The 27,914-nt window shown below is 42.4% G+C and overlaps 1 protein-coding gene across 1 annotated transcript in view; it reads right to left on the reverse strand.

Annotated features, from left to right (window-relative positions):
* Positions 1-27,914, reverse strand: part of Adamts16 (ADAM metallopeptidase with thrombospondin type 1 motif 16) — a 100,527-nt gene that overhangs the window by 13,982 nt on the left and 58,631 nt on the right. Inside the window, exons 12-18 of the mRNA XM_041632225.1 lie at positions 23,283-23,431; positions 22,136-22,308; positions 20,261-20,391; positions 18,724-18,847; positions 17,928-18,172; positions 12,395-12,533; positions 7,600-7,726 (exon numbers count right to left, since the gene is read on the reverse strand). Of these exons, the coding sequence (XP_041488159.1) occupies positions 7,600-7,726; positions 12,395-12,533; positions 17,928-18,172; positions 18,724-18,847; positions 20,261-20,391; positions 22,136-22,308; positions 23,283-23,431 (1,088 nt within the window). The remainder of the gene's footprint in view (positions 1-7,599; positions 7,727-12,394; positions 12,534-17,927; positions 18,173-18,723; positions 18,848-20,260; positions 20,392-22,135; positions 22,309-23,282; positions 23,432-27,914) is intronic.

The following is a 27,914-nucleotide window of genomic DNA, read 5'->3' on the forward strand; positions in this document are numbered from 1 at the left end:
CCTGCCTGTGTGGATCTCACCACGGCTGTGAGTCGTACAGAGAGTTGCTTTATCTCAGACTGGAAGCTATGTTTCTTGGTATCTCTTGTTCCACATTAAGTATATGTACTGATCAACAGCTACTAAGGTTTGGATCTGGACTCTTCGTCAAAGGCCGGGGTGTTGAAGACTGATGTCAGCCCTCAGTGCTATTGCAATCTATTGTGATGCAGGATCTCTTAAGAGGCTGGGCCTTGTTACAGGGACTAAGGTCACCAGGGCATAGCCTTGAAAGAGCTGCTGGGACTCCAGACCCTTCTGGCCTCTCATCTGCTTCTGGAACCCTATGAGGTAGCAGATTTCTCGGGTTCACATTCCTGATGTTTCCCCACAAGCCCATGAAACAGGGAAACCAGTTATAGAAACTTCCAAAGCTGCAAACCAAAATGAAGTCTTCTCCTTCTTAGTTGACTGACTCATCCTTGGCTTTCTTCCAGCAACAGAGTACTGATCAACACACCAGGTGTTAAATGTTTCTCAATGAAATCCTCCTTCCCACCCAGTACCATTTTAAGATAGAAATAATACGGGGCTTAATCCTGTCTATTGGCTTTGTTGGCATTTTGTTCTGTTTTCAGAGTTAACTCTCAGTGAACACTTTTGGGTGCAGTAATCATGACGAATGACGGACACACAAATCCCAGTCGCAACCCACCTGCAAGAAGCTGTGATGAGCGTTCTGTGCCCATGGAGAGAAGTCATTTGACAGATGAGGATAGATATCATTTGACAGACAGTCTGGAGGCTCTAACTTGAGCATTTATCATCAGGTGGGTTTTTACAACCTGACTTTCCCACGCAATAGCCTCTGTCACAACACTCAGGTCTCTTAGGATTAAACCCATCTTCTTCACATGTGTACGTGAGCCCTAATGAGTCCCATGATACCTCCCACCCAGTGCACACACACACACACACACACACACACACACACGCAGCGCTTAGCAGCTTCCAGCTGCTTCTGTGGCTTGAGAGAATGGGTGCTAGCCATGCTCTGAAGCCACATAAACCTCGTCAGCATGTGTAAGTCGTTTGCGATCCACCACCCTTTTCACATGAAATGTCTCAAATATAACAGTTCACATCCAGCAGTGAACACAGGCGCTTTGAAGCAGCTGCCCTTTCCATAGGACAAAATGAGCTAATTTAGAGCAGAAGCCGGCTGGCTAGCCACCGCCTGAGGTCAGTGGATGGAGGACATGAAAGAGGCAGGTGATCAGGGCCCCGTAGGTCTCCCTTCTTATCACGTGATGAAGAATTTAGGGTTGGCCTCTCTGCCAAAGGACATTTCTGTCACCATCTCTCAGCACCAGCCCCAAAACAAGTTCCATCTCTGCAGGAGTCAGGGAGCCTGTTAGGTAACCAGATGCATAAGTGCAAGCTGTGGGATCAGGTGGACAGGCATGGCAGACTGCTACAGTCTTGGGGCATGTGCTGATCTCTTGAGCCCAGGAGGATCTCCAGAATCTCCAGGTTCTTTTGACATGTGACAAGCTCTAGAGGCTCAGAGTCATGGTGCGTCTTGGCTGGCACGCTTTCTCCTCCTCCTCCACCAAAGGTGGTTTACACAGGTGACTGACATACTGATCAGCAGGCCGGGACCTTCTCTGTGATGTGTTCTTCAGGGATTCATCGGCGTCTGCCTCTGCTGTCTAGGTCAGAGCAGAAAGCCCACTTCTGACTGACGGCTGGCGGCAAGGGGCAAGCGCAGAAAGCCAAGTCCTCCCTGGCACCTTGAGGATTTCCACTCAGCAGTTACTTCATTTTCTTTACCCTCAAAAAGTTGGACCACGTTCTTTCCTTTGAAGAGCTGAAGGGCAGATTTATAATAAACCAGACATGGACCCTGAACTATTTTCATGTCTAGATGCAGGATTTCTCTGCGGAAGCGTGCAGAGCCAGACATCAAAAACTTACTCCAAAGGAGTTGCCACACTGTTAATTTTATAAACTGTGAGGAGTCAGAGGCCTATAAAGGCTCACTTATATATTAAGATGCTATTTTTACCAGATTTTCTTCTCTCACTGTCCTGCCATTGCAGACTACCTTACAAACAAACAGAAAGGACCACAGAGCTTCATTTACACAGGGTAAAGAAAAGGAAAAAGGGAATTCTGGAAGACACACAAACAGCAAGCTGACCACCAAGTTATACATGGTCTCGGTTCTTCTAGGTTTCAACCAACAGTGTCCATCTGTGTTGACAGAGGTTTCTGACTTGCCCGGTCCCCCAGTAGTTCAGTCCCAAGGAAACACACAAAGGTCTACATTAATCATAAACTAGTTGGCCTATTAGCCCAGACTTCTAATAACTCTTACATCCTACACTAACCCATAACTCTTGTCTGTGTCAGCCACGTGGCTTGGTACCTTTTATCAGTGAGGCATTCTCATCTTACTTCCTCTGTGTCTGGATGACAACTGCAGACTGACTCTTTCCTTTTCCCAGAATTCTCTTGTTCTTGTCACCCTGCCTCTACTTCCTGCCTGGCTACTGGCCAATCAGCATTTTATTAAAACAATACAAGACCATTGTCCCACAGCACATCTGAGAGTTTACTCCTTGCAGAACACTGGGCTGTTGCAGTAAACTTCTCTGGATGCCTTAGAGGGACTGATTAGTTCCGGAGTGAAGTGAAGTCATGGCTTCTGGGGAGTCTGCCCTCCATACAGTTTCCACCACGAATGGGGTGGAAAGGGTGGGCATTTGATCCCGGTGAGGCAGCAGAGGTGACTCCTGTTGACCAGCTTCATCTCCAAGAGGTTAGCCTAAGAGGTCTGGTGCCCAGTGCGTGAGTGACCTGAAACAGGAGCAGGCTCTGTCCCCAGACAAACCGAGGCCTACATTTGCCTTTGTTCTGCTGGAAATAATTAGGGCTTCCTGTGTTCAAATTTCAGTTTGTGGCTACAACTCCCTTCAGCTTGCTGCTGAGAAGGAAGCTACTCCTTGGGTACTGGGTCAGCAAGGTCCTTGGCTTAGGATGTCCTCCAGGGACCTAGCCATCCTCTGGGCTTTGGCAGAAGACTACAAGACTTCTGTCGTTAAAGCAAAGCCACCTGGGAGGTTAGAGGAAATTGTCCCCAATAGTTCATTCCTCCACATCTCTCAGACAGTCCACCTTGGGAAGTGGGGGACTTTCTTGCCCGTGAAGGGCAAAAGTACATAGGAGAAGGCAGAGTGAGGTAGTGGGGTGTTCACAGCTGAGTACAGGTTCCCCAGACTGTACTTACAGCAGCCTTTCTCATGGGCAGGTTCTCATTGTGCCCTCTCATGTTCCTCTCTCAGTAGAGAACCACTCAGATGGACTTCTGTCCCACTGGCTTTCTGTACCAGCTGTCCTCTTTCCAAGACATCAACCGCATGGCCCAAGTGGTCTCCTCCTTGCCCATGGGCTCACATTGGCCTCATTAGAATCTGGTGTGTATTCTTACTGAACGGAGGGCATTGGGGGAGCTCTCTGGCCCTGCTCACCAATGAAGCACCAGCCTGGAGATGCCAATATTGCCCTTGGGTGTCCACAGTCTTTTGTTTTTGCTATTGTCTTTTGGATTCCATCCACCCTGCTGCGTCAGCCCTTAAAGCCTGTTTATGCCAACGGGTCCTGTCACTGCAATTATGTAACATAATTAGCTTTGGTGTAACTTTGTGAAACACAAGCCTGAAAAGAGAGGCTTGTTTCTAAGAAAATGAACTTGAGTCTTGGGAATGACTCAGTAAAGACCAGTCATTAAATGGGACTGCTGTCAAATTAGGTGTGGCCGAGGAAAAACTAAAACACAGAGAAAAAAAAAAAAACAATCCGAAATGATTTTGCACTAGGATGAATGGCGTGAGCTCATGCATTTCAGAAACTCAAACTGGAAACCAGTGCCCTGAGCCTGTTGGTGGATCCTTAGTTATCAGAAAGGTCGGGTCATTAATTAAGAAACTCACCAAGTGACACAGTTATGGATCTCAAATGGAAATAAATATTAAACCCCCTCCCAGTCTCTCTTGTATATTCCGCACTTTTTGAAAACCAGTGGGTAGACAGGCCTTGTTTTGATGGCTCCTCACCCACCCTGCGGACCCTGTGCTTATGAACATTTTCCTTCAACAGCCAGTGGCCCATCTCAGCCCCTACTACCTGTGTAGGTAGGACCCTGCACTGAAACTGGACCCTGGCCACTGTCCCCTAGCCTACTGCCACTGTCCTACTCCCTAGCAAAGCTCTTCATTTCAGCCGTGGGGATTCAAGCCATTTTAAGCCTTTACTTTATTTAGCTCAGTAGATGCTGTCCCCAGGGCAGCCCCTATAGACCAGGCAACATTCCTAGCCAGACAGACTTTGAGAAAGCCTATGGGAAGGACGGTCACATCTAGAATCGTGAGTGTGAAGATGGGCCGCATGGGCCTCTAAGATGACAATGATAGACAATTTCAGTGTGGCAGAGACGAGTGTTGGAGAACAAAGATAAAAGAGGATCAGGGTATGGCAGTACAGGGCTGTGGGGAGCTAGAGGCCTGGGTGGCATTTGGGATTCTAGAGGATGATGGTGAGGAGACTGACCGGAAGGCATCCAGAGAAGGGAGGGACCAGCAGAGACAGCGCCACTGAAGATGCTGTGCCCACTGGATGCCAGTGTGACCATAGGTGCTGGTGCAGGTTACTCACAAATGTGGCTCACACTGACTGGTCACAGAACATGTTACAGAATTGGCTATGTCATCATTGCCTTTGTGAAATTCACAGGTTGAAGAAAATGCAGAGTCCCACAAATTGACAGTCCCCAGCAACCGAGCCCAGACATGAAGCCGCTGTGTGAGAACCATGATGCCCCTCACGGTTTCCTGGTGGGTTCACCACAGTGAACGTGTGCTGGGGAGAGCGCATTCTTCCTATTGGTATAGAAATACATCAACCTGTAACCATGTGTGAACAGGATTATGCTGATCAAAGCCCGCGTTTGCTCCTGACCTTGGATACATTGCTTCCCACTTTCTGGGTTCTGACCATGGGGGCAGCATGATGTGGGATAGAAAAGTGGCCCTGGGCCAGGATGTCTGGTGTCTTACCTCGGCCCCTCTTCCTTAGAAGGCCTTTGGAGAATCATGAGTATCCTTAGCCGTATCAGCAGCTGTAGACTGGAGCTCATCCTAACACGCCCCTCCCCCACGCAGCATTGGAACAGGAGCTGGCATACAGCAGGGGCTGCTGAACCCTGAGCTGCAGTTCTCAGGGAGGCAGCCATCCTCTCTTCTTCACCCTTCCCTTGGCCTCTGCTCCTCATCGCTTGTTCAGAAAAGTAATGATGCCCCACGTGGTATACAGGACTCAATAAACCCAGTCCCTTATCTACTTAATGCACAAAGAGGAAGATAAAACTCTTCCCTATAGCATTACTTATATGTTTGTTTTCAGAAATTCTGTGAAAGGCCATTAAAAGCACAGCCAATCAATATGAATTATTTTAAAGCCAAAACAACCACAGAGACGTGGACACTGGTTGTATAACATCTTACTGTTTTCCCTTCACATACTAATATAAAGTAATAAAGAGAACATGATGCTGAGAATCTGCCGAAATATTTAGTCTGTCGCCAATATTGTAAATTTTAAATTTGTACAAGTGAGAGGGAGAGGAAGAAGAATGAATGAAGAAAGCTGTATAGTTTAAGGAAAGAAAACCAAGTACATGAATGCATCTCTAAAGAGAAGGAAGTGATTCACTAGATTAGAAATACCAGCAAGATCTGCAAAAGGGCCCTCCCTCAGGGACTCATAAAGGTGCGTGAGCATAGGAAAGAAATGTCTGGGGAGCTCTCACAAATCCTGTGCTTTATATGGAAAATATAACCAGGTACTTGAACAGCCCCCAGGAGAAGCCTCAGAGGCCCACTGAGTAAAGGAAGGAGAACCCTGAGGTACATTGTGTTGCTTATAGGCAACACCACCTGATGCTCCCAAAGAGGGTGAGGTCTTTCTTCCTCCTGCTCACACTCACACTCACACTCACATTCACAGGCACAGACTCTCCTAGACATCTTATTTGCTGGCCAGGGAATGTCCTGCTTACAACATTTAGGTGAAAACCATCTATACGAACATGAACTTGCATGCTACATAGGTGTGAGAATTTTATACCTAAGATGCTTTATCCCTTGGGAGATTTCCTGTCCTAGAATGTGCCTTGTTCCTGACTGAGGATAACCTCCACCCAAATTGTTCAGAAGATGAATCTGCTAAGGAAAACATCATCTAAATCACCCCTAAAAGACGCCCGTGAGATTTTCCTGATCAGCCTGGCATCCAAAGCTTGGGTAACACAGTCATTTTGTCTTCCATAAAAGGTGACACAGACAGACACAATGCTTTCTGTGAGGACACTCTCATGTGGTGGGGGGGGGGGGGGAGATGCCGTCCCCTGGCCTGGGGGAGGCAAATAGCCTATGAAAAGGGTCAGCTAATGAAAGGCTCAGTTTAGTGATCTGTTTCAGATGCAGAGATGAACTGCCACACCACCTACAGCCGTAGCTCTAACCACACATGCAGCTCTGATTGCAGCTGCATTGGGCCTCCGGGACCAACATTCACCCTGATGATTGAATTGATTTTGTTGGTGAACGATGAGAGTTGCCTCAGAGACACATAGGTAGCTATGTGTTTTAGCAGAGTGTTTTGTTTCTTCAAACTTAGGATCCCTTTGCCATACTCTGTGGATCTTCACATAAATATGTTTTTTGAATTCTCTTTTTTGTTGTTCTTGGGTTTTTGTTTGTTTGCTTGTTTAGTTTTTCAAGGCAGGGTTTCTCTGTGCATCAGTCTTGACAGTCCTGGAACTCACTCTATAGACCAGGCAATCCTCTCTCAGAGATCCACCTTTCTCTGCCTCCTGAGTACTGGGATTAAAGTTGTGCTCCTCCACCACCAAGAAGCATGATTGTCTTTATTGTCTGAGTTCCCTTGGCTCTGTGAAGGGGCTCATTGAAGTTAAAGTTTCAACATCTCAAGTGCTTTTTCACCTCCCATTGTGACCTGTCCTCCATAAAGACAGAGACAGAAAAAGTCCCAGGATCAGGACTTAGATGGCCAGCAACTCCTATCTCTCAGGAAACTCCCAACCTCACATCTCAAAGAAGAGATGGGTGGTAGTCTCCAGGGAAGAAAAGAGGTGACAGACAGCTTGGCTCACCCATGCACAAGAGTGTGACAATAAGTCCCAGTTGCTTACAAGCTGGGCAGACCCTGGGAGTGACTCGTCCAGTGCCTGTCACTAGTAACTAAGTAGCAAACAGTAGCAACTGATACTGGAGAATTTAGGAGAATCCATTATTCTCCTATTACAAGCACTAGGACATGCTTATAAAAAACATCAGGATGCTAAGGGAAGAACTCCTTCTCATAGGTGAAAGAATTTCCAGGCTATGTATCACCCAAAAGACTTTTTCCTGATCCTGCATTAAGCCAGCTCTTGCTCCATTTGCCTCTCTACTGCACTGAACCTGGAGCTGGCAATGATCAATTCTCAGTCTCTAGACTCACGAGCTCCAAGGATCCATGGACCCTGAGCCTTCTTACCTGGGAGGACAGGCTGACACCTTGCAGGGCACCAGCCCTGTGGCAGGTCGAGTCTTGGGGTTGCAGAAGGATGCATTCACTTGAACCCTCAGGTCTCTGTAGCATCCCACTTTTGAGTTCATTTTGCCTGTAGAAAGGGAACATGCGATAAAGACAAGGAGCCATGACCAGAGATAAAGATGCAGAAGAGCTAGCAAAGCCATCTTTAAAATTGTTTGCAAAACCTTAACTGTGTTTGCATGCCTTTGTGTTAATGCCCAATGCTCTAGAATTTACGTATTTCTCTCTACAGCTTAACATTTTTTAATTCAATGTGTTTGCCCTGAGGACATAGCCTAGTGGTAGATTGCTTCCCCAGTAAGCACAAAGTCTAGGTTCAATCCTCAGGACTGTAAAGAATGAACAAACAAAATAATAAATAAATTTAACATAGTTTTGCAAGCAATGTTGTCATTCATTTGATGAAATAAAGTCATTTTGCAAAAAAGTTAATTTCCCCAATATATTAATTTAATTTTTTAAATTTAATGTTTAAACATTTTATATGTGAATTCTACATTTATACCATTTCCATCCCTTTCCTTTCTGATCCCATTCCCACTCCCTCCCTCTCAAATTCATGACCTCATTTTATTTATTATAGTTAATATATGTAACCTACTGAGTTGATTTAAATAAATATGATATTAATAATGTTAGTCTCACATATCTGTTCATGAAATGGTAAGAGGAATCAATAATTAATAAATAAATCAGCAAAAACACAACAACAAAATGATGATCAGTTTCTCAGCTGAGAACCCGTAGCTAAACATCACCAGGCTACACTCTAAATACCATGCTCCTCACGGTTATGGCTTAGGAGAGCATCAAGAGATCACCACCGAAGTTTGGTTTGATACTTGGCCTTCATACATGCACTATCTAAGGCTCTGTGCGTGTCCTATATTATGCTCAATGTTTCAATGAGCTACATTCTTCCACAGGACATATATGAGATATCAGGAATAGCCAAATACAGAGAGAAATCTGATTGGCAGCTTCCAGGGCAAGAAGGTACAAGAATGAGGGCTTGATGTTTAATGAGCACAGAGATCTAGGGGGCTGAAAATGTCCAGGGGATGTAAGGTGTTCATGGTTGTACAACAACATAAACACACTTAGTGCTTCAAACTGTACTCTCATCAAGGTTTAAAATGGTACACTTTATGATATATATATATATATATATATATACTGCCATGATATAAAAATAGGCTCTTACTAGTTATATACTTTGAAAGATGGCAATTAAATGCTTCTAACAGAAGGAAAGAAGAGGAGCATATTTGTGTCAGTATGAGATGAACGCAAACAAAGACAGGTGAACAACTGTGCTTGACAACTTGAGGGCCCTCTGATCTTCAGGCAGCAGCTACTCCATAGGACTCAGCTTGGCCTCTGACCATGTCCCCCTCAACTCCAACTTCTTTGGCTATAGGCAGTGAGAGATTTTCATGAGCAAAGGGGCAAGATGGTTTCCAGGAACCAAAGCAACCCAGCAACTCCCAAGACTCTCTTTCCCAGAGAGCTGAGCATTTTCAAAGAAGTGAAAGTCTCTGAGAACACATGAGAACCAAGCTAGAGACTCATTCTCCTGAATTCAAAACCAAGATCCTCTGCAAGCCCACAGGTCTGAGACCCAGCCTCCATTCTATGCTTCCTGAGGGGGCAACCTTTGTGAAATTATTTAGCAGCAGGGTGCAGTGAGTATATATAAACACAATAAACCAAATCAAATCTGTCCTCTTTGGAATTCCTCAAGTGAGAAATTTGAAATAACTTTATTTTAATGATTTCTGATGAGGGTGGTTTATTTAAAAGCACTGATAAATATCATACAATATTCTGTAAAAGTAAAAGAATATTTATGCGAATATAGTGGATCTGGAATGCTAATCATGAAAACTATGATGTCATCATACACAATGATTTCAGAGATTGAATATGAAATTGAGTTGGCACCCACTGATCGTCAGTCCCGTGTGTGTGTGTGTGTGTGTGTGTGTGTGTGTGTATACAATCTATGTGAGTTATAGTAGCTCCATGTCCTGGGAATCACAGAAGATTTTCTGACTAGTCTGAGAGAGCCTACCTCCCATTTGATTCAGATGGAGAAAAGCTACTTAGCATGGCTCTGGGGTGTACAGGCTGCCTACAAACAGAACTGGGAGAATGATAAAGCCCAGACACCCACATATCAGATCTACAGATAAACCAAACCCTGTGTCACAGACAGAAGAGAGCCAAAGAAGAACCTGTGACCCTCCAGGGGTCAGAGGCCCCACTCACTGTCTGTGAAAGCGGCAGAGCAGTTGTGAGCAGGAGTGTGTGTGTGTGTGGGGGGGGGGGGGTAGACAATGCTGATGAACCTCACACTGATAAGCACTGTGCCAGGAAGCTCCACTTGGGTGAGCGTGGGACAGTGAAAGGCTGTGTGCATTGTCCTGCACACTGTTCAGGATGTCACATCCCGAAATGCTCATGACCAAGGCCTGGCCAGGCTGCGCCCTTCTGTGGCTCTGCTAGACATTGTTGTCTATCAATGTTCCCTGAACATTCTAGTCCTACCCCAGTTTCTGGAGCAGTTTCATCTTTAGTTGGGTTACTATTGTTGATTTTTAACAATGGGAGCTTTAGTGTAATCCCTCAAAAGAAGGAAATTGAGAGGGTTTGGCATGTTTCTGCTGCAGTGGACAGAAGCATTAGATCTGGATTGGAAGGGCCGCATTTGCTTGTATGAGTTGCTTAGAATTCTTTTTTATAATTTATTTTTTTATCTTATGTGCATTTGGTGTTTTGTTTGAATGTATGCCTGTCTTGTCAGATCCCCTGGAATGGAGTTACAGACAGTTGTGAGCCACCATGTTGGTGCTGAGAACTGAACCCAGGTCTTCTGGAAGAGCAGCCTGTGCTCTTAACTGATGAGATATCTCTTCATTTCTGCTTAGATTTCTTATCACCAGAGACTTCTGTATCTTTCAGGATCTTTGGATAACCAGAGTAACTCAGAGGTCTACAGAAGGCTATCTGTGGTCACTGTTTTTGTTTTATAAGCAATTAATCTGCATAATAAACATATTTAAATATCTAGAATGATTTCTCACTTCCTGGCTAATCTGTCACCAATATTCTTACTTAATAATATAAGAAATGAGCCCAAATATGTAAGCTTAAATGAAAAATATTTCAAATATATGATAATCACACAAAAGCTCCTAAAGTATTCAATTTGAGCATGTAAAATAGAAATTAAGGTCTTGTAGAAAAACATGTTTCATTAGAAATACTAACTTCAGAGGGGGTAAACAAAGTGATATAATTACTACAAAAATAAAAATATATAAATATCTAATTCTTACAATAAACAAGATTCTTAAATGCTTCCATTGTAAATTCTACTGAAAGCTTAGAAACATAATACAAACATTACTTAAATTGCTTCAAAGTATAAAAAAATAAATGTTTCCAACATGGAAAGAAAATGAATTTTGTACATTTTATCACATGAAAGAAAACTACAGTTGGGTAATACTTCACATTGATATAGAAAATACTTCTGAGTTTGGAGCTAGCAGTGTCAAACAGCCCTTTGGAAAACAGTGTAAATATGGCTGGCTGTAAGGACTGTGAGTAGATTTCACCACAAAGTGAATCACAAAGCAAACCCTAACTTAACTGCAGATATAATAAGCTCTACATGTGAAATTCAGCTTCCATTTTTGAAAAAAATAGATGCTTATTCTTTAATTAGACCTAGAACTTAGTATTATGGGAGAATCAAGGAGGATTTTCAAGGACATGAATAATAAAATCATTTTAATTATTATCCCTGTCAGCTAAAAGTATCGTGGGGATGGTGATTTAGACAATGAGGCAAAAGGCTACAAAAGGCAAGTGGAGAACACATGTGTATGGTTGCATGCCTAGAACACATGTGTATGGTTGCATGCCTAGAACACATGTGTATGGTTGCATGTCTAGAACATATGTGGTGTGGTTGCATGCTTAGAACACATGTGTATGGTTGCATGTCTAGAACACATGTGTATGGTTGCATGCTTAGAACACATGTGTATGGTTGCATGCCTAGAACACATGTGTATGGTTGCATGCTTAGAACACACATGTATGGTTGCATGCCTAGAACACATGTGTATGGTTGCATGCCTAGAACACATGTGTATGGTTGCCTGTCTAGAACACACATGTATGGTTGCATGCTTAGAACACATGTGTATGGTTGCATGTCTAGAACACATATGTATGGTTGCATGCTTAGAACACATGTGTATGGTTGCATGTAGAGAAGAACTAGCTGTGCCCACCAGGGTAAGGCTGGTGTTCTGTGCCCAGGGCCCAGGATAGACACTTAACCTTAGCACCTTATTTTATACTAAGATAATAAATCTGTAAGTACTATGCCTTTCTGTCACTATATTTCTTATCATAGTCAATATAGTTTTTACACCATGAAGTTTTCTGGGGGATTTGAGTATATGAGTTGGTGACAAATGACAGTTAATTCCATCAGTAAGGTTCATTAGAAACCACACTCTCCATTACTATACTGTTTCTCAGCACTCATGGCCTGGTTTCATTCAGGTACCCACACACCACTTCTGGAGTAGTATAAGAAGTGTCCTAGCTTCTCCACAGGAGTCGATAACTCTGGGCATATGATGGCCCGTGTGAAGCTGGGCTGGGAATTTGGTACCTATTCTCTACCTCTGGGACAGCAGGAAAAGTGACCCACCTCCTCCACAGGAGACAGAGCACTCTGAGCGTATGATGGCCCATGTGTAGCTGGGTTGGACAGCTGGGATCTTCTTATCATTTGACCTTGGCAGTGAGAATTCCCAGGCCACACCAGGGTTCCTGCCCTGGAATAAAAGCTGCAAAAGATGAAAGGGAAAACATTAAGTGAATTAGAGCCACATCAATGACTCTCTGATAACTAGTTTGTTTAAACTACATAAAATAATACCTTATAAAACTAATCACACAATAAAATACTGTCGATTTTCTAAAATGCCCATCACATACATGCAACAAAATTATCTCCCCAAAACGAGTAAGAATACACACAAATAAATGAGCAAATAAATACTATAAAACCTATGGAGAACTAAAGACATTTTAATACAAGTATGAACTGAAGCAAGACATGGCCATTGGCAGCCATTGCAGAGGATAGCTAAGGTAGCTTTATACATAGACAAGGAAGAATGGCAGAATCCATTAGCAACATAACAAATAAGTTTCAGGTGGGGAAGAGATTGGAAAAGGGAAATATAGGAAAACACTACGAAGTCCCACACAGTAAATCACCAAAACCCTAATATGAATCAAGGAGAAAGAAATGGGAAAAATAAATCTACTAGGAAAAGAACCAACAAAATTACAAGACTCAAATCCCTCTCAACAGAAAGCCTCTAGGTCTCGGGTTGAAGATGTGAATTACAGGACGCAAATCCTTCCCAACAGAAAGCCTCTAGATCTCAGGATGAAGAAGTGGAGCCGTTTGTTGAACTAAGAAGTAAGCACGGATGGTTTGTAAGAAACTGGCCAAGATGCATCCATACTGAAAGTGAAGCTGTGGAAGTGAAACAGGAAAAGAGCAGGGACAGCTATCCTCTCTGATGAGCTGACCCTAAGCCCGAGTTAGGAGAGATAAGAAAGTCACTACATATCAATACAGAAAATAATCTATCAATATGGTATAACAATCATATATACATGAGCTTCAAACACTGATAAATCCTAATCCATGAAAGAAACAGAAATAGACACAGAGGCCCTGACTGGTCCAGCTGCAGCAGCAGTGGACAAGCTCAATGCCACACTTTCCCCGAGTGTGAACGCATACTGACTAATAGAACATACAGACAACAACAACAATGAAAACAACAAAGGAAGCTTAAACTTGTGCCCTGCCATAGTTCATAGGAACTTAACAGACATCTACGAAACACATCATCCAAGAGACAGAATAAACCACGCTCAGCAGCCAACGGGAATTACTAGAAAATATACACAAAACAGTTGCTTTACCCCAAATAGTGAGCATGCCAAGAAAACAACTGCAATCATAAACCTCAAAAAGAATTCCTAGGAATAAAGTTAACTGAGTGGCTGATGGACTTCAGTACAGAAAACTTCAAAACATTTTATGAAGAAATTGAAAAATAAACTACATTAATATAAATAAAGACCTGATGGTTTGGCAGAATTAATACTGTGAGAAAGGCCACACCATCAAGAGAAATTAACAGATAAAATACAATCCTTGTTAAAATTCCAGTGTCGCTCTCCCAGGGATATGAGAAGTAATTCTGGAACTCACCAGGCAGCATGTAGCATCCTGGATGGCCAACACAACCTCCTCAAAAAGAGTGAGATGGAGACATCAAAATATCTAATTTAAGCTTATACTACAGAGTCATAGTAGCAACACAGCTTGTTACTGGTCCAAAATGGATATTGAGACCATGAAATGAAATAGATAATGAAACATACTCTTTCAGAAATAGCATCTTGACTGTCAACAACTTTCCCAACATATACATTGGAGAAAATGCAGCATCTTCAGTGATGCTAGGAAAACTGCACGTTTATGTTAGAAAAATTAAACTGGACCCACAGGTCTCATCTTATTTAAAAACCCATATAATGGATCAATGACTTTAGCTATAAGGCGAGGCTCTCAGAAATTGCTGGAAAAAAACAGAGAGAATACACTCACAATATCATTGTAGGTAAAAACTTCATAAAGGCCTCCAAAGTTCAAGGAATACCAAAAGCAGCCAGGAGTTCTGTGGGTCTGGGTTCAAGTCTGGGACCTCCGAGGGAGTAGACTTTGTGGGACCAAGCCCAAGCCAGGGACCTCTGTGGGAGTGGGCCCAGACCAGGGACATTTACAGAAACAGGACTAATCCAGCAACCTAGGCTGGAGCAGGCCTGAGACAGTGAATTCCACAGGAGAAGGGACAAGGGAGCAACTGCTGGGGGAGTGGGCCAGAACCAGAGACCTCTGTGGCTTCAGGTGTGAGTGTGGGTCTTCCAAGGGAGTAGGCAGGAAATAGAGACCTCAAGTGCTGAAGATATAATAGAGGAAATAGACTCAAAGAGAGCATTAACTCTAACAAAAACTTAACACAAAATATCCAGGAAATATGGGACACCATGAAAAGACCAAACCTAAGAATAATAGGTATAGAAGGAGAAGGCTAACTCAAAAGGACAGAAAATACATTTAACAAAATTGTAGTAGAAAACTTTCCCAACCTAAAGAAAGATAAGCCTATGAACATATAAGAAACCTACAGAACACCAAATAGACTGGATAAAAAAAAAGTTCCCTCATCACATAAAAATCAAAACACTAAACATATAGAATAAACAAAGACTATTAAGATCTGAAAGAAAAAAGACTAAGTAACATATAAAGGCAGGCCTATCAGAATTACACTGACTTATCAATGGAAACAATGAAAGTCATAAGGTCCTGGTCAAGTGTTATGCGGACAGAAAGAGACCTTGGATGCCAGTCCAGACTACTATAGCCAGCAAAAATTTCAATCACCATATAAGGACAAAAGAAAATATTTCATGACAAAACCATATTTAACAAATACCTATCCACAAACCCAGCGCTACACAAAGTACTAGAAGGAAAACCCAAGGAAGCTGGCTATATCAACAAAAACACAGAAAATAGATGATCTCACAGCAGCAAATCCAAAGAAGGAAAAAACACACAAAATAACATCTCCAACAACAAAAACTAAATTAATAGGAGATAGATAACAATCACTGATCATTAATATCCCTTACTATAAATGGACTCAACTCACCTATAAAAAGAAACAGGCCAACAGTTTTTTTGTTTGGATACGGAATCAGAATCCATCCTTTTGCAAGCATCCAAGAAACACATCTCAAACTCAAAGACAGAGTAAAGGGTTGGGAAAGTTTTTTCCAATCCAGTGGACCTAAGAAACTAGTTGGTATAGCTATCCTAATATCTAACAAAATAGACTTCAAACTAAAGTTAATCAAAAGAGATAAAGAAGGACATTTCATATTAGGCACAGGAAAAATCCACCAAGAGGAAATCTCAATACTGAACATCTATGCCCCAAATACAAGGGCACCCTCATATTAAAAGAAACACTTCTAACGTTTAAATCATACATTAAACTCCACACACTAATAGTGCAAGACTTCAACACTCCATTCTAACCACTGGACAGGTCAGTCAGGCAAAAAATTGACAGAGAAATAAGGGAAGATGTTAGAATTCAAATGGACTTAATAGACATCTATAGAATATTTCATCTAAACATAAAAGAATATACCTTCTTCTCAGCACCTCATGGAGCCTTCTCAAAAACTGACCACATACTCGGTAACAAAATAAACCTCAACAGATACAAAAAAGTTGGAATAACCCCATGTATCTTATAAGATCACCATGGCTTCAATTAGAATTCAACAGCAACAGTAATGACAGAAAGCCCACAAACACATGGAAATTAAACAATGCTCACTTGAATCATCAATGGGTCAAGGAAGAAATAAAGGGAAGAAATTAAAGACTTCCTAAAATTCAATTAAAATGACCACACAACATACCCAAATTTATGGGACACAATGAAAGCAGTGTTAAGAGGAAAGTCCATAGCACTAAACGCCTACAAAAAGAAACTGGAAAAATCTTGCACTAGTGAATTGGCAGAACATTTGAAAACTTTAGAACAAAAGAAAGCAAACACAGAGAATTAGATGGCAGGAAATAATCAAATTGAGAGCTGAAACCAACAAAATAGAAACAAAGAAAACAATACAAAGAATCAATGAGATAAAGAGTTGGTTCTTTGAGAAAAATCAATAAAACAGACAAACCTTTCTCCAAACTAACCAAGAGGCAGAGAAAAAAATATCCAAATTAACAAAATCAGAAATGAAAAGGAAGTCATATCAACAGACAGGGAGGAAATCCAGAGAATCATTAGGTCACATTTCGAAAACCTGTACTCTACCTAATTGGAAAACATAAAGAAAATGGACACTTTCTCGATAAATATCACTTACCAAAATTAAATCAAGACCAGATAAGCAAATTAAAAAAAATAAGCTCAGAATTCTGATCTCCAAAATGTACAAAGAACTCAAGAAATTGGTCATCAAAAGAGCAAATAATCCAATTAAAAATGGGGTACAGACCTAAACAGAGAACTCTCAACAGAGGAATCTAAAATGGCTGAAAGACACTTAAGGAAATGCTCAACCCTTAGCCATCAGAGAAATGCAAATCAAAACAACTCAGAGATTTCATCTTCCACCTAGACAACAATGAGGATCTTAAGAGAGATATACATGGATCTAATCTACATGGGATGTAGAAAAAGACAAGATCTCCTGAGTAAATTAGGATCATAGGGACCATGGGAGAGGGTTGAAGGGGAGGGGAAAGCAAAGGAGGGGAGCAGAGAAAACGTATAGCGCAATAAAATCAATTTAAAAATGTAAAATTAAAAAAAGAAAAAAGGGAAACAAAGAAATACCAAAAGCTGATGAATGGAACTGCATAATGTTAAAACAAACAGCATAGCAGATAAAATAAACAAAACCAGAATAGGACAAATTAAAAAAAATTATTAGTGTTATCATTATTATTATATGTCTGTTTTCTAATGAGAAAGAGAGGGTATGGAATTGTGTGGGTGGGAAGTGGGAGGATCTGGGAGGAGTTGAGGAAGGGTAACTATAATCAGATTACACTGAATGAAAAGATCAACCAATAAAAGAACAGCACAGCAGAAGAAACTCTCTCCGCACTAGGAGACAAAGTTACAGAAAGCCATTGCTCATGTACACCAGATCACTGAGTAATATCTAGTATGTATACAGAGCTGTGGAGACCAATCACCTAAACTCAGACCATCCAGTCAATATACGAACAAATGACACAGGTCCAGAAATACTATAATAAAACCTTTAAGTGTGTGTGCTAACTAAAATACTAATTAAAATAAATCACCCACAAAATCTACAGATAAAGACCTAGAGATGGTAACACAGGTAGGTACATATACACATTCAAACACTAAGCAAGGGAAGACAATAGCCATAAGTCTACTGCCCCCTTGAGCCTGCTGGATGGATTGCTCCTATTTCTGATCGCTACAATGCTACAATTCTACATCCAATGCAGACCACAGCGATAAGCTGACAAAAGTGCCAGGCCACCAAATCCAGCCCCAGAACCAAAATCTGGTCTCTACCTCCACAATCAGTGTTTCGTTGGTTGGTCCCGTGGAGGTTAAGCTCTCAGGCTCCTTGTAGGACCGTCTGTAGTTGAAGGCGGTACCTGAAAACTTGTATCGTCCAGGCCAGTCCACACTCCAATGTCCATTCAGGTAGTATTTCTTGAGAGAATTGCGCACAGAGATGTAGGAGGTAGATATGTTCGTCTCATAGATACGAATGCTCCGAGCTTCAGGCGGAATCGTAACTACGTGGTAGTACTCTGGAGAGAGGAATGTAGCATTTGGTTTAGCCTGGCTTCCCATAATTGATTATGAGAGTCCATGTTTAGAGCTGGTGGATCTGCTGCTAGCTCTGCTTGTCCTTTTTCAACAGTTGGAGGAGAGGTCTTGTAATCTGCCGCTTTCCCAAGGATCATTTTAGCTCAAAAAGCCTAGTATCCACTTCTAGAAAAAATCAGAAGCCCCAGAACAGTGGTTCTCAGCCTTCCTAATACTGTGACCATTTCACACAGATCCCCAGCCATAAAGTTGTTTCTATTGCCACATCATAGCTATAATTTTGCTACTGTTATGAACTGTAATGTAAATATCTGTGTTTCTGATGGTCTGAGATGATCCCTGTGAAAGGGCCATTCTAACCTCAAAGAGGCTGCAACCCATAGGGCAAGAACCGCTGCTCCAGAAGCAAAGGAAACCTCACAGTGGAGACCTCAGCACTCTAAGCTCTCACCATTTTCTCTCCCTTAGCCCCTCCCAGCAAAATCTCTGACTGAACCCCTTTCTCAGATGTACATGGCTCGTCATTACTCACGGTTGGTATGGTGGTGTTTACTGTAGAGTCCCCTGTGCGTTGTGCAGTCTGAGTTATTCCCCTTGCAGACCCCACAGGAGTCCTCAGCAGCATCTGACCCAAGGATATTGTCACAGCCAACTCTCTGAAGGTCCCACAAGGTCACAGACCATTCATGGAAGAAAGGACAATACAAGCAACAACATCACCAACCTCACAATAAGATATTCCTCCCACTCTAGCTGAACACGTTTCCAACATGGAATAGTTAACAAATCGGTGATGGATACCCAATGCATGTGCAGCTTGGCTTGTCCTGGTCTCCTGGCCTCTTTTCTTGGGATGGATGTGCTATCTGTCTTCTATAGAGTTCATCTCCAGTTGTAGTACTTGAACCCTCAGTTAAAGCTCTAGATGGAGCTGCAGTGAATCTCAGAGCAATGCTGACTTGGTAAGATGACTGACTGCCGGTATGTTCACACAAGGCTCTGCTGAAGTGAGCACGTGGCTGGGAGTGATTGACACCACCCAGACATTCTCGCCATAAGTGATGCGTACGAGCAATATCTGTGCAAGGTTGCATAAGTTAAGGTGCTTATCGTGTTTTCTATAATGCTTGCTGGTTTCATATTTCCTACCAAGGTGTGTCTAGGAATAGCATCTATTCAGAAACAAAGCCATCACAGTCATAGCCCCATGCTGGAAATCCTCAGGGCCAGACATGTTTTGTAATGCTGTGGTGTGTAAATTTAAAAGGTCAGCTGTATCAAGGCTGTCATGTGCATGGGTCTCCATGGGGCTTGACGCTGCCATACTCTATAGATTATACATTGATATGTCTACTGCAAATCTCTACAAGAAGTGGGAGGAAGAAAATCCACCAACAGTCATGCGTGAGAGAGAAGATTATGCCACCAAATGAATTTAGGTCTCCCAAATTTCTCATGGATTTTTGAGTTAGTGGTCTAGACTTTGGGTTTTAGAGTTGTTTGAATCCTCTTGCCCTGCTGCAGCTGAGGTCTGGACAGTCCTCATGTAGAGATCACTATGGTAGCTAAGTGGCTCCTCACTGATTTCTCACGACTCTGCCCAGAAACCCCTTGCAGATCTGCTGTCCCCAGCCCAATTTCTAATCTACATGGTCACCCTTGGTGAGTTCTTGTTCATGCCCTCATCCCCTCAGAACCCCAAGATCCCAACTGCCTTCTGAGCACCCCCTTGGCTTCCTGACACTCCCATGGTCTGCTCTCAGTACCCTTTGGCTCCAGTGCACCCTTCCAGATAGAGCTCAGGTGTGGGTGCTCCCTCCTCCTAGGTCCCCACGAGTGCTCCACACCCACATCTGACATCAGCTGTCCCATCTGCTCATGCTCTGTACACACCTCCATCACAAAGCAGTGCCATCAGCATGAGCTCTTCTGGCTTTTCTCCCCCTGGGCTGGGACTTGGAGGGAAAGGGCTCCTCTCTTTTGTCTGGTCTTTCTAGCCCTTACAGGATGCCTGGCACAAAGCAGACTGTCTGGAGACATTTGTTGAATGAATAAGCAATCGTTATTACCTCACATATCCCATCTATACAAACATTACGGCTATCCTCCGAGCATGGAGTCCCATCTTTCACTTTATTTGACAAAGAAAAGAAGAAATCAAATCCTTCTGCGATACAGTAGAGTTTGCATAAGTCCTGATCTTAAAAAGAAATACACACACAAACACAAATAGAAAGACACTTCAGCTCAGTTATTTTTGCTCTGAGTTTTAGACAGATTTTTCTTTGGTTGTCTCCCCCATAAAATAAGTCCCATACAATAACACATTTTAAAGACTTTTTTTTAAAAGACAGAGCCTCACCATGTAACCCTGTCTGGCTTGGAATGTGTTAGTACACCAGGCTAGCCTTGAGCTCACATAGCTTTATCTGCTTCTACCTCCCGTGTGAAGGGTTAAAGGTGTGTGCCACCATTCTAGGCCTTGCAAAGAAAGTTTAATATTTATCTTTGGTAAAACCCTTTAAATTTTTTAATATTATTTATTGATGCTACGCTGGTACTTTTTCTCTAGTGTCGCTTGCCCGACAGCTCCTTTATACATTTGCTGGCTGGGCTACAATGGTCATGATCTACTATATAAAGACTATGTTACAGCAATGTAAACTGATGAGTTGTGTTTTGTAACACTGTGCAAAATTCTTGCACATAAGAAACATTATAACATTATATAAAAAACATTAAACTTTGTCTTTTGACTGATAGAAGTGTTAAAGGAGAACTCCAGGGTGTGATGTGTTCTATAGGAAAACTGGTATGACCCCAGGGATCTGAACTCCCCCAGGCTTCCAGGCTTTGCAGTTCATATGGCTAATTGAAGCTTCTGTGGGGACCTCTTTTCTCTGGATGAAATCAGGACAGCTGCCTCTGGGGAGCCTCACACTCTCGGGGATTTCCTCCCGTCTAAGACTCACTCATAGATTCTTGTGCTATTTTTTCAAGATGGGAGAATTACCCAAGGATTTTAAAACTAAAACTTGCATGTACTTAATATGATCATTTGCCACAGACTAGCAAAGTCAAGGGTAGCACATACATTTCACCCTGATGTCACAGGTTAGTCCAGTTTCTCTCAAACCCCATGGACTGTTTTCCTTCTGGTTCAGGGCTCTGTTGATCATGTGTCTTAGTCTTAGTTTTACAGTTTATGCATAAGATACAAATGAAATCTGCTTTGCATGAGACTGCTCACAGCTCCCTACACAGGGCTTATCATTTCTAACCCCCTACCAGGAGCAGATGCACAGAAATGATGGGCATAGAGCCAGAGGGACACCTCTGCTTATGTCTGCTCCGGAACGCGTGCCACTGGCCTGGACAGAATTCCCAGTCTCAAGGAATGAGATAACTAGATAATCTTTAAATATACTTGAGACATGCCTCTTGAACTACCAACATTTTTATAATGTTAGCTACATTATATCATAACATCTTGCTCACTTTTCTCCCACTGACAAGTGTAAATCTCATTCACTCCATGAATAAATTTCTCACTGTATGGTTACAGAACAGGATTTCATTGCTGTAGTATACTTGAAAAATTATCCATTTTCTATGAAGCATACTAGAATTTTCTTTCAGTTTTTAATATCTAAGAATGTGGGTGATGTGTTTATAGTCACATCAGCATCAACTACAGTCATTAATTTTTAATAGCTACTCATTCAACATATTTGGCTTGTGGGCTTCTGTCTACCGACCAAGTGTAGGTAAGATGTAATGGCAGTGGGGTGGGTCAAATCAAACCAGTCACCCGAAGGAACCCTGTTATGATGGCCTTCCAGACCTACAGTGTCTGCCCGTCTGAACACGGCAGTACTGGTCACATGATGTATTAAAATGGTAACAAGACATGGGCCCCCTACAGAGTGGGACTGGAAACTTACCTTCCACTCTGGTGTAAGGCTTCCATTTGTAGAGCCACCCTCGGAAATGTTTGCTGTTGTACTCGGCGCACTGTGCAGCACGGAAATCTACACTGTCCGGAGGGCATTTCTGACTGTTGCAGAGCTTCAGTGTGCGTGCAGAGCCCTGGCAAAACTTCCCTCCATGAGACGGCCTGGAAAACATATTGCGGCCAGAGATAAGCACTTATGTTTACTGGAGTGATGTAGCTGCTAATCCCAACGTCGTAGAGCAGGCCGTGAAGGGAAGCATCCTGAGTCCATCCTGAGTGTTATGGTCCTGATGCTGGAGGACAAAGCAGAGTTCAAGATCCAGGCTTGTGTGCACTTGCTCCTTGTCCTCCAGCATCCTCTGGAGGAGGCAGGAAAGTGAGTCACCTTCACACCCTATAGGGGAGTAGGTTTGCTGCTGAGAAAGAGGATGGCTTTCCAGGATGCCCAGTTAGAGTAAGATACTGAGGCAGAAAGTCAACATCATCTTCTTCCTTCTGCCAGATCCCTTAGGACAGGGCCAGGACGTTAGGCCTGTGGACCAAGTCAGAGAATCACTGGACAGCCACGAGCCTGCTGATTTCTGGGAAATATGGATGGGCACACTCAAGAGGACAGTGGAAAGAAGAGTGACTTTGGAGCCTCATGCTTTACAGATAAGAGCAACAAAGTAGCATGACTTATTTCTGAAACAAACCAGAGAGCCTTTTGCTTCCCTAAGTAGGTTACTATCTCTCTGGGTCTAGTCCCTGAAATTAGGCTACTTTGTTGTAAAAGTGACAATATTTGACAGAAAAGCAAAGCTTTTTATGAAAGAGTTGTTCTTACTGGAGTTTTCTGTTCATACTCCATTTCTTTTTTTCTTTAAATAAAGTAGCCAGTTAGATAGCATCTTAGTTTCAAGTCATATAGTTAAAACCCAGTTCTGCCCTGGCCCTGCTGGCTCGGTTATATTTTGCTGAGAGTCAGGAAGTGGTAAGCATCATAAACCACATGAAAGCAAGAGAATCATTTCAGAAATGGAGTGGAATTCCCTTCTTAGCATTTTCTACAGTATTGGGTAAGCGATAATGCTGCTACTAACAAGATTGGGCGCTGCAGGAAGGCTCATTCAGAAGGAAGCAGGTGGTGTACATACCTGGGATTGGTACAGAGACGGTCTCTGTGAGATACTCCTCCCCCACAGGTCCGGGAGCAGGGGGACCAAGAGGACCAATCTGACCAATGGCCATGGGTAGGCTTGGGGCCTTCATCACCGTAGTTCACACACTGTCCTCCACGACACCACTAAATATTTTAAACATAAATTTAAAATCATTGACATGTGTCCTGCATAATTGGACTCAATTCATTTTTCTTGCAACTCCAAGGGGAAGGCGTCTTGTAAAATATACCAACATTGGCATCTCTACATGCAAGTGACATCTACTAAAGACACAGTTGGCCTTTCTTTGTCTACCTTTCCAAACCCAGCATCGCCTGATGAATTGGTGTAAAGGGGAGAGGTATGGATCAGTCACTGTAGAAGGCTGAAAACTGACATGAACATCTGGTCTGATTACTCATCTCTAAAGTCATGACCCCCGACTTATGAAAAAAAGGGTTCTTTTCCCAGCTCCTAGCTTGCATTTTGAAGAGAGTCTCAGGGCAGAAAGGTCCAGATGAAGAAGATCCGGGACTTTGCACCTTGTAATTTCTGGTTAGCTCCTGGATTTTACTGCAAAATACCTGGGCTGGGGGAAACCATCTTGTTCCTTTAGAGCACGTTGGATGTCACTCAGCTTTCAGCAGGGGTGAGGCAATTGCTCAGGAAGAAATCCAGTCTCTTCCCATGAGGACTAGGGATGCCACCAATATCCATTTTGTAAGAGAATGGCTCAATACACACATACACACACACAGCTACTTTGTGATTTTGTGTTCTGGAACCTATAGTATTGTAGTATGGCCTTAATATTAAAGAGCACAGTGATTCAGAATATCTTATTAAGAAGAGGGAAGATAGATGCCTTATCTGGTTTGCTGTCTGCATTAAATAAACAGAGCCTGGTTTGTGGGCAAAAAGTGCAGGCAACACAGTTATCTCTAGTATTTGAACCAATAGCTTGGTACTGAGGGAAAGCAATGCTACTCCTGAAAGAGGAAAATGACAACATTTCAATTGCCTGTTACTGCTGCATGAGTAAAACACATCAAATCAACTACTGACATCTGGCCATTGTTGATCCATACAAATGGTTTCGATCAATATTATAGAAATAGTAGGATACATGTAAGATGAAGCAGGAAATGGAAGAATGGGGACAGGGACTCAATGGAGGTCAATACAGGAGAAGGAGGGAGGAGAGAGACGATACAAAGAACACAGAGGCTATTTGTCAAAGCCTCACGTAATCATACTATTTTACATCGACCTAAAATTATACACAATACATACGTATATGTCTGTGTGTGTGTGTAGCTTAAAGAAAGTTGTGTCACCAAGGCTCACAATGCCCTTTATAAAAATTGTAGACTAACAAAACTCTTGGCACCAGCCACTAGAAATCCACTTCAGAATGATTGGTCAGGATAGTCCTAGTGATCTTGAAACAATATAAAATATGGTAGTTGCCAATGCCTGATTCTCTGATGTTGAAGGTGAGACCCTGTAACTGAAGACACTACATACTTAGGATACAGAACTTAGGTAATTTGAGCTGGATCTAACTTAAAAGACTCCTCTCTTAAATCTAGATCCCGTGGTGCCAGAAAGTCCCATGCCAGATGCTAAGGGAGGAAACGGTCTTACCAGGCTGTGACATCGCAAAGACCAGCAAGGCACCCAGCTGTGATACCACAACAGTGTCCCACATGACAAGATATCAGTAACAGTGCAGAGGATGCCACTCACACGTAGGTGGTAACCAACAACTGCCTGGCTGGACCTAAGCACACGTCACTGTGGTACTAGTCACCTAGGCAACACTACCTGGGGCTAGTGAGGTCATGGGTCTCGAAGAGAATGTACCACCACCTCTTTGTTAAAGCAGCATGGTTCTTTTTTTTTTTTTTTTTTTTTTTTTTTTTTTTTTTTTTTTTTTTTTTTTAATTTAACTAATAAGATTTCCATTTATTTGTTTTTTTTTTTTTTTTTTTTTTTTTTTTTTATTTTTTTTTTTTTATTTTAATTTATTTATTTATTAAGAATTTCTGCCTCGTCCCCACAACCGCTTCCCGTTTCCCTCCCCCTCCCCCGATCAAGTCCCCCCCCCCCTCATCTGCTCGAAGAGCAATCAGGGTTCCCTGACCTGTGGGAAGCCCAAGGACTGTCCACCTCTATCCAGGTCTCCTAAGGTGAGCATTCAAACTGCCTAGGCTCCCACAAAGCCAGTACGTGCAGTAGGATCAAAAACCCACTGCAATTGTTCTTGAGTTCTCAGTATTCCTCATTGTCCGCTATATTCAGCTAGTCTGGATTTATCCCATGCTTTTTCAGACCTAGGCCAGCTGGCCTTGGTGAGATCCCAATAGAACATCCCCATTGTCTTAGTGTGTGGGTGCACCCCTCGTGGTCCTGAGTTCCTTGCTCGTGCTCCGTCTCCTTCTGCTCCTGATTTGGACCTTGAGATTTCTGTCCGGTGCTCCCGTGTGGGTCTCTGTCTCTGTCTCCTTTCATCGCCTGATGAAGGTTAATATTCCTGAGGATGCCTATGTGTTTGTCTTTGGATTCACCTTATTTAGCTTCTCTAGGAACATGAATTATAGGCTCAATGTCCTTTATTTATGGCTAGAAACCAAATATGAGTGAGTACATCCCATGTTCCTCTTTTTGGGTCTGGCTTACCTCACTCAGGATAGTGTTTTCTATTTCCATCCATTTGTATGCAAAATTCAAGAAGTCCTTGTTTTTTACTGCTGAGTAATACTCTAATATGTATATATTCCATACATTCTTCATCCATTCTTCCGTTGAAGGGCATCTAGGTTGTTTCCAGGTTCTGGCTATTACAAACAATGCTGCCATGAACATAGTTGAGCATATACTTTTGTTGTATGATAGGGCCTCTCTTGGGTATATTCCCAAGAGTGGTATTGCTGGATCCAGGGGTAGGTTGATCCCGAATTTCCTGAGAAACCGAAACACTGCTTTCCAGAGTGGTTGCACAAGTTTGCATTCCCACCAGCAATGGGTGAGTGTACCCCTTTCTCCACAACCTCTCCAGCAAAGGCTATCATTGGTGTTTTTGATTTTAGCCATTCTGACAGGTGTAAGGTGGTATCTTAAAGTTGTCTTGATTTGCATTTCCCTGATCGCTAAGGAAGTTGAGCATGACCTTAAGTGTCTTTTGGCCATTTGAAGTTCTTCTGTTGAGAATTCTCTGTTCAGATCAGTGCCCCATTTTATAATTGGGTTGGTTAGCCTTTTACGGTCTAGTTTCTTGAGTTCTTTATATATTTTGGAGATCAAACCTTTGTCAGTTGCAGGGTTGGTGAAGATCTTCTCCCAGTCAGTGGGTTGTCTTTTTGTCTTAGTGACAGTGTCCTTTGCTTTACAGAAGCTTCTCAGCCTCAGGAAGTCCCATTTATTCAATGATGCCCTTAGTGTCTGTGCTGCTGGGGTTATACATAGGAAGTGGTCTCCTGTGCCCATGTGCTGTAGAGTACTTCCCACTTTCTCTTCTATCAGGTTCAGTGTGTTCGGACTGATATTGAGGTCTTTAATCCATTTGGATTTGAGTTTTGCGCATGGTGATAGATATGGATCTATTTTCATTCTTCTACAGATTGACATCCAGTTTTGCCAGCACCATTTGTTGAAGATGCTCTCTTTTTTCCATTGTATACTTTTAGCTCCTTTATCGAAGATCAGGTGTTCATAGGTTTGTGGGTTAATGTCAGGGTCTTCTATTCGATTCCATTGGTCGACTTCTCTGTTTTTATGCCAATACCAAGCTGTTTTCAATACTGTAGCTCTGTAATAGAGTTTGAAGTCAGGGATGGTAATGCCTCCAGACAATCCTTTATTGTATAAGATTGTTTTGGCTATCCTGGGTTTTTTGTTTTTCCATATAAAGTTGATTATTGTCTTCTCCAGATCTGTGAAGAATTTTGATGGGATTTTGATGGGGATTGCATTGAATCTATAGATTGCTTTTGGTAGAATTGCCATTTTTACTATGTTGGTCCTCCCAATCCAAGAGCAAGGGAGGTCTTTCCATTTTCTGGTGTCTTCTTCAATTTCTTTCTTCAAAGACTTATAGTTCTTGTCAAGTAGATCTTTCACTTCCTTGGTCAGGGTTACCCCAAGGTATTTTATGCTATTTGTGGCTATCGTGAAAGGTGATGCTTCTCTGATTTCCCTCTCTGCTTCCTTATCCTTGGTGTATAGGAAGGCAACTGATTTTTTGGAGTTGATCTTGTATCCTGCCACGTTACTAAAGCTGTTTATCAGCTGTAGGAGTTCTTTGGTAGAATTTTTGGGGTCGCTTATGTACACTATCATATCATCTGCAAATAACGAAAGCTTAACTTCTTCCTTTCCAATACGAATCCCCTTGATTTCCTTATGTTGTCTTATTGCTATTGCTAGAATTTCAAGCACTATATTGAAGAGGTATGGCGAGAGTGGACATCCTTGTCGTGTTCCTGATTTTAGTGGGATGGCTTTGAGTTTTTCTCCGTTCAATTTAATGTTAGCTGTTGGCTTGCTGTAAATAGCTTTTATTATATTTAGGTAGGACCCTTGTATCCCTATTCTCTCCAAGACCTTTATCATAAAGGGGTGTTG

The sequence above is a fragment of the Microtus oregoni genome, unplaced genomic scaffold, assembly GCF_018167655.1.
Source record: "Microtus oregoni isolate MIOR12 unplaced genomic scaffold, Mior012 000040F_ref0000088, whole genome shotgun sequence".
Lineage (NCBI taxonomy): Eukaryota > Metazoa > Chordata > Mammalia > Rodentia > Cricetidae > Microtus > Microtus oregoni.